The sequence below is a fragment of the Cucurbita maxima genome, unplaced genomic scaffold (genome assembly GCF_002738345.1).
Source record: "Cucurbita maxima cultivar Rimu unplaced genomic scaffold, Cmax_1.0 Cma_Scf00025, whole genome shotgun sequence".
NCBI lineage: Eukaryota > Viridiplantae > Streptophyta > Magnoliopsida > Cucurbitales > Cucurbitaceae > Cucurbita > Cucurbita maxima.
The window spans coordinates 486296-500229 of record NW_019272041.1 but is presented as its reverse complement, the minus strand read 5'-3'; the positions used below and the strand labels follow the sequence as shown (position 1 = coordinate 500229).

Genomic DNA, 13934 nt, shown 5'->3' with positions numbered 1-13934 from the left:
CCAAAAAAAAAAAAAAAAAAAATGGTGAAATATAAAGAAAAACATTTCAGCTGGATCCGGTTTGAAGGGATTGCAGACTCTGATGAGAGAAGACGGAAGCTCCCTCTCACTGCACGCAAATCGCTGGAAGACGTACCCGAATCTTTGTCTGTGTCATGGCGGAGATTGTTGAGGTCCCCAATTTCAATCGGAACATTGGCGGAGCACCCAATTCGAGCATCACCTATGGCAATCCTCCCGAAAACACAATCGAGATCACCATTCGAACCATCGGCCCTGCGCGTCCCTCTCGCCTTCTCGTCCCTTCGCGGATCAAGGTACGGAAACCCTTCTTCTTCTTCTTCTTCTTCTTCTTCTTCTTCTTCTTCTTCTTCTTCTTCTTCTATATCGATTGGTTTTGTTTCATCAGGTGTGTGACTTGCGGAAGCTGGTCGCGGAGCGTAGTCAATTGCCCATTGGGAATTTGAAGCTTATTTTACGAGGAAAAATTTTGGATGACTCTAAAAATGACGATGATGTCTTTGTGCGCCTCAATCATGGCGGTATAATTGCGGTATTCTGCTGATTGCGGGATATTTCATTCTGTTGTTTGTAGCATGGTCGTATGAAATACTATATGTAGTCAGGTTTTTGTTTTCTCTATTGCTTTTCTTTGGGCATGACTGCCCGAGGAAGAGACGAACTTATTTTAATGTTCTTGCTGTTTATATTTCTGTAATAACCGCACTTTTCATGGTGATGGTGGCCCCTTTGATGACTATACATGCTTCAGCTTTCAAAATGTCATTGTGATGCATGTTTCTCCATATTACACATTTCTTGCTTCGATCGTCTAGGACTGGACTATCATTTTTCATTTGCTAGTACCTGCTTGGATTCTAGTCACAAATAAAAGCAAGAAAATGTCTCCACTGCTGAAAATTGAATCATGATTCTTGCTTATTGATCTTGTTTTTTTTTGTCTAATCGACCTGTCTTCTGTTGTTCGTGGTACTTTGGCTTCTTGTTGCACAATATCTGTTTTTTCGTTGTTCTGAATGGTTTGAGTTTTATGGGCTTCTCATTTGACAATTCAGTTTGAAATCAGTAATTGGATGCCTCCGTTTCTTGTGTAGATTCATTGACTGTTGCTGTGAAACCAAAGCCCCCAGCAGAACATCTCCGTGATGATTCTGATGATGAGGAGGATGATCTGGTATGAACCATTAAGTATTTCAATTGTTGTTCTTAGACAGGAAGCTTAGCTTGAAGCTGTTCTCAATTATCTGTTTCGCATCAATGGTTACATTTTCAGAAGTTTCGGCTTCCAGAGTCTTCAAGTCGGTTGAAGAAGAAAATTTACAATTTTCTGCGCGAGAAGTTGAAGTTTCCTGGTAATAATCATCTCGAAGTTTCCTGGTAATAATCATACTAAATTATGCCAAGAAGTTCAATGTATGAATTTTCTAATTGCATTTTGGTTCTTTGTTCTGTGAATAGATATCCTTTTGATGGTGATTTTCTCTCTTAGTCTAAAGGCTTGGGTTGCTATACTTATCTGGTTTATCATGGCACCTGTTGCCCATAGCTGGGACCTCGGACCTTTATATGTAAGTAATAATGTTCTGTTAGTTACTAGATTTTGAATTTTGGTGCCATTATTTTCGGTAGTTGACATTTTATGGCAACCTTAGGAGCTGTTTCTTAAACAGTTCTGCAAATCAGTTTTTCAAAAATATTTTTAGTTTTGTAACATAATTAACAAGTGTCTTAGAATATGGTTTAACTGTGTTTGATCATTGTTATCCAATTGTGTTGTCAGGAAAAACCAATTTGAATTGTTCTTAAAAAATCAACACATTTTGCAGATAATAAAGCAAGAGAAAACAATTTTTAGCACACAATTACTTCAAAATGTTATCAAATTAGAGTATTGATGCGGAAAATTACTGTTTTTAAATTTGACTTTCGTAAATCCTCTCATTTTTTTAGTAGTGTCTTCTCTCAGCAAGTGACAAAATTTCTATTCTCCATATACTTTTTTGAAGCTGAAGTACTTTATTCTATTATATTGTGAGAAAATATATGCATGTCATGGAAACAAGTCTGGTTTTCTTTTTGAATTATCATGGCACAACATCAAACAGGATTTGCTATGTTTGAGTAATTTTTGCAGATACTTGGCACTGGTTTTTGCATCATTCTACTAAATCTTGGACATCGGCGATCTGGGGAAATGAGGTAAGTAGTATTTGAGAGAAACATCCCATTCATGTCCAGCTGATTTGTAGCAGGACTTTTGTATGCTTTAGATAAACTAAGTCGAGGCATGATTGTGTGTTTATACGTTCTCCTATCTCATGGCTTGTCCAGTTGTTTGTTCTTAAATGTGTTAGGTCCCTACATATTTGTGGAAAAGGAAAAGTATGGGGTTAAAGGGTGACAATAAGAATGGGTGACGATACAAATTGATTAGTAGAGGTGGGAATTAGAAAGAATAAGAACCTAGGAAGCTGGTGAGAACTAAGCATAATGAAATACTTAAAGCTAGGGGGGTCAAAAGAGAAGATGTTATTCTTTAGGCGGTGCTGGGAACTCTCAGTTTCTCCCTCTTGTTCGTGCAACTTTCCATTAGTTTTCAATTACATATCTACTGAGTAGTGGTACTGGAATAATCGGTTCCTAGGACTTGATGGTTGTAAATAGGAAAATAGAGAATCGCTTGGAAGCAATTGAGGAGAAGTTACTATAATGTTTAAATAGACTTGTCAGTAATGCATTGGGCAGGGGATGCAGGAAATGCACAAGGAGATGAGCCATTTGATGGAATACTATATGGAAAATATAATGAGTGTGGGCCTAATCTTGTGCCAACCTCAGAAAATAAGGATAAGGTTCCAATCATACAAGCAAAGTATGGCATCAATTAAGTGTTAGATTAAGGAAGGGGGAAGGCTTCGATAGGATCATCATCTAGACCAAGGGGGAAGGGCATCATAGAGAACTAATGAGGATCCAAAGTGGAGATTTGAAATGGAAATTTCTAGTGACCCGCTGTGGCCTGCTATCCTTAGCTGAGTGATACTTGAACGATCGTAAATTGATTGAGGAGAAGCTTGTGGTTGCAACACTTGAATGTTAATAAATTGGTTGAGGAGAAGCTTGAGCTGGCAACAATGTATATGAAGGGAGAGGCATTAAAATGGTTTTAGCAGGAGGAAAGATGCAAGTCTTTCAAAAATTGGATTTGGTAGCAAGGAAAAAGATAGTTTCTAAGGCTACTTTGGCAATTGCAAGAGGAATTGCACTCGAGAGATTTCGAGCTGTGTAATAAGAGACTACCATGAGGGAGTATGAAAGGCATTTCAGCATCATTGATTGGCATAACATGATGGGTTCTGGATGGTGAAGTAAGAATTATTCCATAGGCACTTGTGTCAGCTGCCAGTGATGCTCATCTATGATCAAGAACCTGGCATAGAGGAAGAATAATATCTAACAGAGGATGATATGGTGGTACATATAGAATATCTAATAGCTGATATGGTGCCATTGATACAATAAAAAAGAGATTCGTTAAAAAATGGAGTGGAGTAGAGAGGTGAGTTGTAATGAAATTGTTGATGGGGTTGTCTTTGATTTCAATGGTGGGCTTTGATATATACATACATGTATATTAGTTCAACAATGGTGGAGTGGCGATTCGAATCTATGATGATAGAAGATATAATATCTTAACTAGTTGAGCTAAGTTCAGAATTGGATGAGTTTGATATATTTTTTTAGTGTGATGAAGAACTAATGGATGGATATGAGGAGAGGTGATAGATATAGTACTTTAATCAGCTGAGTTATGCTCACGTTGGTTGGACTTCAATATATTTTCTAGGCCGATAGAGATCGAGGGATAACTATGAGCAAAGGTGATTGATATAACATATTAACCCGTTGAATTATACTCAGGTTGGTTGGGTTTGATATATTTTCTAGGATGTTGAAGATCAAGAGACGGATATAAGGAGAGTTGATAGTTATGGAGTAGTAATGAATGGACAGAATATTTGTTCAAGGGGGGTAATACAAATGTGTGACAAGAGGAGCTGATGCTTCCAGATTCAGGACTGGTGGTTTTCTTGAGGGTCATTAACGATAAGTAATGGATTATGACACAAGTCTGACAAAAGAAGATAGATGAGGAAATTGATAAATAATGTATCAAGGAGAAGCTGTGACAAGGTACCTCCATTTCAGGTACTTGATGCATCATGCTTCATTATGTCACAATAATAATTGCATGAGCTCAAGCTGAGAATGTAGCCAATATTTTCTTTTTGTGGAGTTGCTTGTTTACGTGGGATTCCTGGAAGTACTGTCCCCGATCATGATCGTAGTTAGACTAGTAATATTTTGTTAAAAACTATTTAAATGGCAAGGCATGTTCTCCTTGTCATCCAATTTGAGGTGATTAGTTGAGGACAAGGATCGTAATTTGCTCTAACGAAACCCGAACCATAAGCTTGTTCACAACTTGTGATAACTTGTGTATATAGTGCTTCAGTTGCGTAGTTTAGCATTTGTGATGGGTATGTGCAAGCGGACCACATAAGTACTGATTCAGTGGAAAGGGATGTGTGCTGATGATGTCACATGGGATCCAGCCATCACATAATATCCATCTGTTACCTCTCCTTGCCTCGAGGGCAGCGTTGCTACTTGAGGCCGGGGGTACTGGACGGCCCCTGACCCAACCAAAATGCAATGGAAGGAGATGGAAGAGGATTGGGCAATGTGTTTGTGCAGTGATCTAAACTTATTAGAAGCAGGATGTAACAGTCCAAGCCCATCGCTAGCAGATATTGTCCACTTTGGCCCGTTACATATTTTCATCAGCCTCACTATTTTAAAACGCGTCTATTGGAGAAAGGTTTCCACACCCTTATAAAGAATGTTTTGTTCTCTTCTCCACCTGACGTGAGATCTCACACAAGAGTTAGTAGGAATCTAGAGGTTCATTAGGATCTTGGCACCAAGATGGTAACAAAAAGAGTGATTAATGGGATACTAGAGCAATTGAAAGTTCTTGACCTCTCCCTATCATAAGAATAACGTCCAAATAGTTTTCATCAACATTTCCATATAAGGTCTATTAAAAAATGTTGTGTGAATACGATCTCTTTCAGCCTCTACATGAGCTCATTAATTATGGGCTTTTTGTGCATGGTAGCTTGCATGATGACACTGTTATATTGCGAATATTATTCTGAGGTGTGAATGTCGAATTTTTGCAGTGCATATTCCATCTTCAACGAAGGTTTCAGAGAGCTTCCAGGGACCCTCAATGCAGACCGCCTCGATAGAGACGTTCGGTTGGGTCAGTTCTGATAAACTTAATACGTTTTGGAGTCGAACTATAGACAAAAGGTAATGTTCCTAAGGAAAGTTAACACTCCTGTTCTGTGTTCTGTTCACTTATGTGTATAAAAGTTCCATCTTCAGTAAAATGATTGATTGGCATTTGTTATGTTGTGTTGTGTTTCATGAAAGACCAACAACACATTTAGAAGGGAAAACCATAAATTACAAATTGATCCATAATTGAAGAAAAAAATAAGAAGGGTTTTTTGGTGGTTTGGGGAAAGGGATTTTATTAATATTATTAAATGGATAAAGTGGTGGTTAGTTGCATTATAATGCTACCTAGCTAATCCATGACGGCACGTAAAGTATCGGTAAACCTAAAGTCAACCAATACCATTGTGTGTGTTATTATAATAATACTAAAACCATCTTTTTATTTGTCGTTATTAACTCCCTCTTTCTAAACATAGAAACTATATGTTTATACAAGTTTAGATCTTATGTTTTTATTTTAAAACTTTTCATTTATTTATAGATTTAATTTCCGTGCCCGTTTCTCTGGTTTAACTTCTCATATTCGTTAGTTATATGCTCAATCAAGGTCTTAAAGTTAGCCAATTTCATGACTTGGGTATTCTTCTAGCCTTCATGAGCTTTAAAACGTTTATTTACTCCTATTCTAAGGGAGTAAGTTACTCATCATCATGGTGTATTTAGGTTTCAGAGTGCACTTAGCCTATCATTTCCTGCTTTTTGTAGTACATTTAGTCATTGTGCTTCCTGCGCATAAGGGAGGGTATCCTCGTCTGACTTGAGCTCTAGAGAAGCCCCCCAAAAAAATTAAAATGTGGATAAGTATAGAGGAGTCACCACTCACTATAAGTAACCTCTTAGTTTTCCTAAATATCTATGTCGAAAGCGCCTCTAATGGGGTTTAACAAGCTCCTTATTCTAGCGTCATTTCATACTCTTAAATAGTACATAGTAGACTCCCCATTAAGCACAACTGAAACTTCCTTAGTAGTACCCTCTCATGTGCCACCAACCTTAAGTGAGTGACGTTGCATTCATATATGTTAGGTAGACCTTTTCAAGTTGAGGGGAGTTTATGATTAGTAGTCACACTCTGACTATCTCTACATAGACCTAATCGATCTATAATATCATAGTGGACCCTAAATGTGGCTCAAGGGCCAAGGAGAGATAAAAGATAGACTAACACTCGCTAATAAATCATATGTATTTTCTAGGTCACATAGCCTCTAATCCATACATCAAAGAAGGCATATGTAGGTAAGTCTCCTAGCATGCTTATAGCAGGGGCACAAATGACATTAAATCATAAACATACATGTGTATCAAGCAAGGCATGATCAATCATAACATGTCATAGTCTCAACGAAACATTTTAAATCAAGAAGAGTTAACTTTTGCATAGCGAAAGTCCTAAAACGTGCCATCGAGATAAACTGCTACTAATTCTTCATTTGAGGCGTAGGGGTCTATTTTCATACTCAATTCATCGTAAAATCATGTTAATAGAATCATTGAAAGCTAAAATAGGAATAAAACAGACCAAACTAAGTGAAGGAATTGAAGTAAACAAGTTTGGGGAGCGTTTGGGTTGAACCGCGTCTTCCTTGTCTGGACAGAACCCCTCGCACACCAGACCTTCTTCCTACCGATGGTTCTCACGCTACTACAAGCCCTCAACACTTCTTCTTTTTAATTATTCATGAATGAGAACAATATATCTAATATGATACAATATAATATATAAACAGAAATAAATGGGCATAGAAACCCGACAAGGTGACGTCAGCTGAATGGGGTAGTTTCAAAAGGAATGGGCCCCAGTTAGAGGAGCTTTTGTCATCGGTCGTTGACTAACTGAGGTGTCATTGGGCCCCACTGCCCACCAAACCATTTCAACCTTTAAACGTTTCTCTTTTTTTTATTATTTTATTTACTTGCTTAACAAAAAAAAAAAAAAAAAAAAAAAAAAAAAAAAAAAAAAAATAAAAAAAAAAAGAATAATTTAGTTTATAATATTACATTAAAAAAACAATTTCTCTCAACCAACTACCACTTTTGACTTACCCTAATTTCATTTTTTTTTAATAATTGAAATAAATAAATAAATAAATAAATAAGCTAAGCTTCTCGCCATCCCATGCATAAATTCCAACTCTACCCCTCATTACAAATAAATAAATTATTAAAGCGGATCTCTTTTTCTTTCTTTACTTCTCGACTGTGTGGGCACAAAAGACTTTTAAGTACGCCTCCCAAAATAAATAATATTCAACTCTATATTAATTAATAAGTATATCAATAATTAATGACGATCTTTTTTCTTTTTGCGAGAAACGAAAAATATATAAATTAAATTTAAATAAAAAAAAAATTGAAAATCGAGGAGGGAGGGTTTGACTAATCAGATACGGTGGGTAGGGAGAGTGGATGTGAGCCGTTGATGTATGCGGTCAGAGATTGATCGTGCGGTTTTGTTGTCGGGAATGCCCGACCAGGATCCGTGAGTGGCAGTGATGGGGATATGTGATGCCTTTATTTTGGGCCTGGGCTTTTTCAAGTCAAACCCCCCACCCATTTCTCTTTTCTCCTTTCGGCCCATTTCACTATTAGCTTTTTAAAATGTTTTAAACAAATTTTTTAAAAAGTATTTTTACACAATATTAAACTTTTTTTTCATTTCCATTTTCTTGATTAATAATTAATTAATTAGAAAAATTTGAACATGTTTTTAAGTTTTGAAAAGCGACATATTTATTGATTTGACGTATGGTCATTGAAATTTGATCTCACGTGCTGTAACAAAATATTGTAATTTTAAAACAACAAATATATATTTGAAATAAATTTTAATTTCAAAACTTTTTTTAATATAGAAAAAAGAAAATACAATTTTAGTTCTTGTGTTTTGAATAGTGGTTCAGTTTTCAAATTTAATAATTTAGTATTATTCTTTTTTCTGTCTCAGCCTTTTTTATTAATTATTACCGAAACATTTAAATATGTTCTTAATATTTTAATTATTAAATTAAAAAACATTACGTGTATTCTTTTATGTATATATGTTTTTCTTTTTTTTTTTTTTTACCGGAAAAAACCCCTTAATTTTAAAACATCTTAAAATTTAAAGTCGAAATATTAAATTATTTAGTTTGAAAAAAAAAAATATAAAATCTGAAATTCTTGAGATAAAAAGGATTATTTGTTGGAAAATAGGTTAAATGGTAAATTTGATCGTAATATATATATATATATTGAAAAAAAAACTGACAAGACCTCTCTCTCTCTCCTCCCTTTTCTCCTCTCTCTTCCTCTTTCTGTGTCTCTGTTCACTTCATTTGTTTATTTCTTTTGTTTTCTCTGTGAGAGAGAGAGAGAGAGAGAGAGAGAGAGAGAGAGAGAGCGAGAGACTCGCCGGAAAAGAAATTTTGCTGCCGTTTACACCGTCACACCTCTTTAGAGCTCACAGAAGTTCGAATCAAATGTGATGGGAAGCGGAGTCTCCAGCCTCTTCTCGTGCCTCAAGCCGGAGACTCGCCCCGCCTCCCATCCCGCCGACAATCCCGACCTCCTCTTTTCCGCCTCCGACGCTCTCGACGAAACCCTAGGCCACTCCTTCTGCTACGTCCGCTCTTCCAACCGCTTCCTCTCGCCCTCTCATTCCGATCGCTTTCTTTCCCCTTCTCACTCCCTCCGTTTTTCCCCTCCTCACGAACCGCCGCTGGGGGCTAGGACTAGAACTGCTCCGCCCGAGACTGCCTTCAAGGCTATCTCTGGTGCTTCTGTAAGTGCCAACAGTTCTATTCCCAGATCTGTTCTTATGCTCGATGCTGTTTACGACGATGCCACTGACACTGCGCTTGGGGCTTGCGGTGGTGGTTGTGGAGTCAGGGGGAGTATTTTGAATGGCTTTGAGAGCACTTCTTCTTTTACTGCTCTTCCGCTTCAGACGGTGCCCAGAGGTGGGACTGAGCCGTTGGAACGGGGTGGGTTCTTTCTATCTGGTCCAATTGAGCGTGGGGTGCTTTCTGGTCCTCTTGATGCAAATGTTGATGGCGCTGGTGCTGCTGCTGCTGGCTCTGGTGGGAGAGTTCATTTCTCCGCTCCGCTTGGTGGTATGTACATGAAGAAGAAGAGGAAGAAAAGCATTTCGGGGTTTAGGAAGGCGTTTACAAGGAATTTTTCCGATAAGCGGCCGTGGGTGGTGCCAGTGTTGAATTTCGGTGCCCGGAAGGAGAGCTCGACGGCGGGAGATGAGCCGGAGGTGAGGAATGAGAGCGATGTTCAATGGGCGCTTGGGAAGGCTGGGGAGGATCGTGTACATGTGGTTGTATCGGAGGAGCAAGGGTGGTTGTTTGTTGGGATTTATGATGGGTTTAATGGCCCTGATGCGCCGGAATTCTTGATGGGGAATCTCTATAGAGCAGTCTTCAATGAGCTTCAGGGATTGTTTTGGGAAATTGATGATTGTGAGGAGGCTGCTGCAAATGTGGTTGCTGAGAGTACAGTCAGTATGAACGCAACTAATGCTGACCCGTCTAGGAGAGCCTCCAGTCAAACCATTGAAACTAACGGGAGTGTTTCAGTAGTTGGAAATGAAGGGGAAGCGGAAGAACAGGTCCCTGATCGAGGATCAGTGAAGCGTGTTACGTTTCAATCCGTGGATGGATCGGAGCATAGGCGTAGGCGGCAGCTGTGGGAGTATTTGGCAGAGGACGATACACAGGATGGACTTGATCTTTCAGGTTCAGATAGATTTGCATTTTCAGTTGATGATGCGCTTAGTGTAAATAGTGCAGGTTCAGTAGCTGGTAGAAGGTGGCTGTTATTGTCCAAGTTAAAACAAGGGTTGTCAAAGCATAAAGAGGGTCATCATCATGCTAAGACTTTGTTCCCGTGGAAGTATGGTTTGGGAGATAAAGAGAAGGTTGAGGAGGCTGAGAATAGGGTGGAGGAGACATCTTATCGAAGTGGTAAAAGGAGAAAGGAAGGTTTAATCGATCATGAGTTGGTGTTGGGCGCATTGTCAAGGGCTCTTGAGATAACTGAATTAGCATATTTGGATATGACAGATAAGTTGCTCGATACGAATCCAGAGCTTGCTTTGATGGGTTCTTGCTTGTTGGTTGTGTTAATGAGGGATGAGGATGTGTATGTAATGAATGTGGGTGACAGCCGTGCCATTGTTGCACAGTATGAGCAACAAGAAGTTGGCCCAAATCAAGACTTGAAAGAGGAGGGCGACAAAAGAGCAGGCATGGAGGGTATAATTGAGGAGTCTGCAGATACGAGTGAAGGCAAAATAACTCGAACAAACGCACCTTCGTCTCAGACAGCAAGATTAACTGCATTGCAGCTATCCACCGATCATAGCACGAGCATTGAAGAGGTAAGATAGATAATTCTCAGCCTGGGATAAGTGCTTCACGTCGTTTAATCTGAATGAATAGAACTTATGTTATATGATTTGCCTATTGTCTGGCATAGTTTTGTGGAAAGTCATTTTAATGTTTCTTTTCAATCACTTCTGCGGATGACACTTAGCTGAGAATGAAATTTCTTTTTCCTTCAAGTGTCTGATGGTCATGGATGATTAGAGATTATCTGTTTGTTGTGTTAAAGCGTTTTTCAAATTCATTTTTCTTTAGTTGGGGTCTTGTAGGCACTGAAACTGTGTTATGGTTTCTTGCATTTATATGTATGATCCTGTCCGTCTGAATTGTCACATTTTGGCCTTTGTAGTAAAAAAAAAAAATCTAACCTTCGTTCATGAATATGCCATACTCCTATACTGATGGCCAGTAGAATTTTCATGATAAATTGATTAAGCATTTATTGAATAACAATTTTGATCCTGTCATGTACAGGAAGTAAAAAGAATAAAGAATGAACACCCTGATGATAAACAATGCATTGTCAACGATAGAGTGAAGGGCCGTCTAAAGGTTACAAGGGCATTTGGTGCAGGGTTTTTGAAACAGGTTTGTAGTTGGTAAACTTGCTCATTTTTTTTTCTAGAACTTCCTTTGCTGTTTGATTTAATTACTCCAGTTTTATCAATCATCAAAGTTATTCTTTTCTTCTGCATGCTGATAATTCAACACCGCATTAAAAAGAAATCCCTTATTTTTCTGTATTTTTCTATTATCAACAGTTCGAAAACTGTAGTGATGTTGTTTCTGGGCCGGGTTACCTCTGCCCTGGCCTTACATGCCACTTTGTAGTGCAATCTTTTTTTAAAATAGGATCTACTTGGGTCATTGCAGATACAGATTAGAACGAACAAATTTAGAAAGTTCATTTATTAAATGATGTGGGAGCAAATATTAATATAGTTATTGATATTTTGTGAATAGAAAGTATGAATGGCAGTCTGGATGTTTGGAAGTAATTCACACGGACGCTCAGATCTCAAGTTATTAAAGTTTTAGATATTGTGTTATTGATAAATCTTCTCCATCTCATTATGTGAATGATGACTGTTTGGGAAGATGGAGGGATATGATGAATCAACTATCGTTAGCCACCTTTTTCTTAGCGATGAAAGATGAAATTGGAATCAAATGCTTTTGTCAACTGGGAGTACCTAGATTTCATATTGAACTTTTATTTTATCATTGTTTCTTTTTGGTTTATTTAGTGAAGAAAAAGATACATCCTTGCGATCTCTTCCTGTACCGAGGTGCTTATTTATACTCGCACTGTTATTCTCGTACCTGTAGGTACCTTATAGTGTACACCCTCTCTCTCATTACTCTCTGAAGTCCTAACAACAATGAGAGTTACTTCTTTGGTTTCATGCACCACCAATATCATTGTTTACACTGCCCAATGGATTTCTTGGTAGATGATGGCTTGTATCTGAAAATCAACTACTTGTGCCCAATGGATTTCTTGGTAGATGATGGCTTGTATCTGAAAATCAACTACTTATGCTTTTTGTTTATATGGGTGTATGAGTTGCATAATTTTTGCGCATGAGTGGTGGGAACTCTAAGCTCCGCTAATTTGCCTGTTGCACTCTTATCCGGATGAGCTTCCTTGTCTTACAACAATCATTTTAGATTGAGTTATCTCATGGTAATATATGTTTTGGGGTGGCAGTTGTGCATAATTTTACGTGTTGATAGGATTGTTCGACCAACTTGACTTTTACATGGTTTTTTTTTTCTCTTCTTTTCTGATTTTCTCTTGTATTATTAAACGACGACTACCCAACTGTTTTTAACTTAAAAGGTGGTGTTGCTGTCCATTTTTCTGCAGCCAAAGTTGAATGATGCATTATTGGAAATGTTTCGGAATGAGTATATTGGTACTGCACCATACTTATCATGCATGCCTTCTCTTCGTCACCATAGACTCTGCCCCACAGATCAATTCATCGTGCTCTCATCTGATGGATTGTATCAATATCTAACCAACGAAGAAGTGGTTTCTTATGTTGAGAACTTTATGGAGAAGTTTCCAGATGGAGACCCTGCACAGCACTTGATAGAGGAGCTTCTTTGCCGTGCTGCCAGAAAAGCAGGTAGTTGCTTGAACTTATGCTATGTCAAATTTTGGCTTTTGTTTCCATTAATAACTGGAACATGTTATTAAAAACTGGATTAAATGCATCATTCCCTAACAGTTCATCTAGTTAAAGGCATGCTTGGAAGTGATTTTAGAATATCCAAAGTCACTTCTTATTTTAGACTCGCCTGTGGCATTCTAAACAAGCTCATCCTTGTTCTGAAACTATTCTCTTTATTTAATCTTAAGGCTATATCGTGATATTGGTCTATTTCCTTGTTGCATTCTCAATGATTACCAAAGTCTTTCACAGTGATGCCTTTCTCAAGGTTGATTCTCATTCAGGATCGGTCTCTATGTTTATGCTTTGCAGGAATGGATTTTCACGAATTGTTGGACATCCCACAGGGGGATCGGAGGAAGTATCATGACGACGTTACTGTTATGGTCATTTCACTTGAAGGAAGAATCTGGAAATCCTCAGGAAAATACCTTTGAAAGACTTTCATAAATCTCTGGTCAAGTGAAACGACATTCGTGCCTTCAACTCGGATGGTGCTCTGCAAGTGACATGAACATACAACCGTCCCATATTTCATGGATCGCCTTACGTTTTTTCTTTTGCATCTCAAGCAGCAAGCCAGCCTGAAGAAATTGGACGAACTCATGTGATATCGACGAAAAGGCTACAAGTTGGATGCACGTTCCCAAAGGCGCAACTAGATGCCACACTTTGGTTTGGAGGATGAACAGCAGTCAATTGGAACATTTAACTTCTTTCACCTTCTATTATCTATTGTTTCCTTCCCCTTTTAGACACCTCCAAGGAAGAAAGAATTTTTGCATAGGGATCAGGCACTTGCCATTCGTTTGTGCCTCTTTTTATCATTTTAGGCCAAAAAAGAAAGAAAAAAAGAAAGGAATGTGGATGTAAATTGGTGGGGGTATAATTTTAGTTGCTGAAAAATTGAGCAGTCCCTTGTACGGTGGATTCCACCACTCCGGATTTATAGAATTTAGCAGTCCAAGTTTTCTCTGTGCCTAAATGGAAG

General features: G+C 38.2%; 2 protein-coding genes across 2 annotated transcripts; both read left to right on the top strand.

Moving 5' to 3' along the window:
- Positions 1-46: 46 nt before the first annotated feature.
- On the top strand, positions 47-5500 carry LOC111498482. Its single transcript, XM_023149751.1, has 7 exons — positions 47-317; positions 410-542; positions 1116-1195; positions 1295-1373; positions 1480-1589; positions 2156-2220; positions 5268-5500. The coding sequence occupies exons 1-7, from the start codon at positions 156-158 to the stop codon at positions 5359-5361; spliced, it is 723 nt and encodes a 240-aa protein (XP_023005519.1). The 5' UTR covers positions 47-155; the 3' UTR covers positions 5362-5500.
- Positions 5501-8685: 3185 nt separating this feature from the next.
- LOC111498340 (protein phosphatase 2C 29-like) lies at positions 8686-13933 on the top strand. The gene is made up of 4 exons (XM_023149530.1): positions 8686-10759; positions 11238-11351; positions 12634-12898; positions 13256-13933. The coding sequence occupies exons 1-4, from the start codon at positions 8858-8860 to the stop codon at positions 13378-13380; spliced, it is 2406 nt and encodes an 801-aa protein (XP_023005298.1). The 5' UTR covers positions 8686-8857; the 3' UTR covers positions 13381-13933.
- Position 13934: the final 1 nt, after the last annotated feature.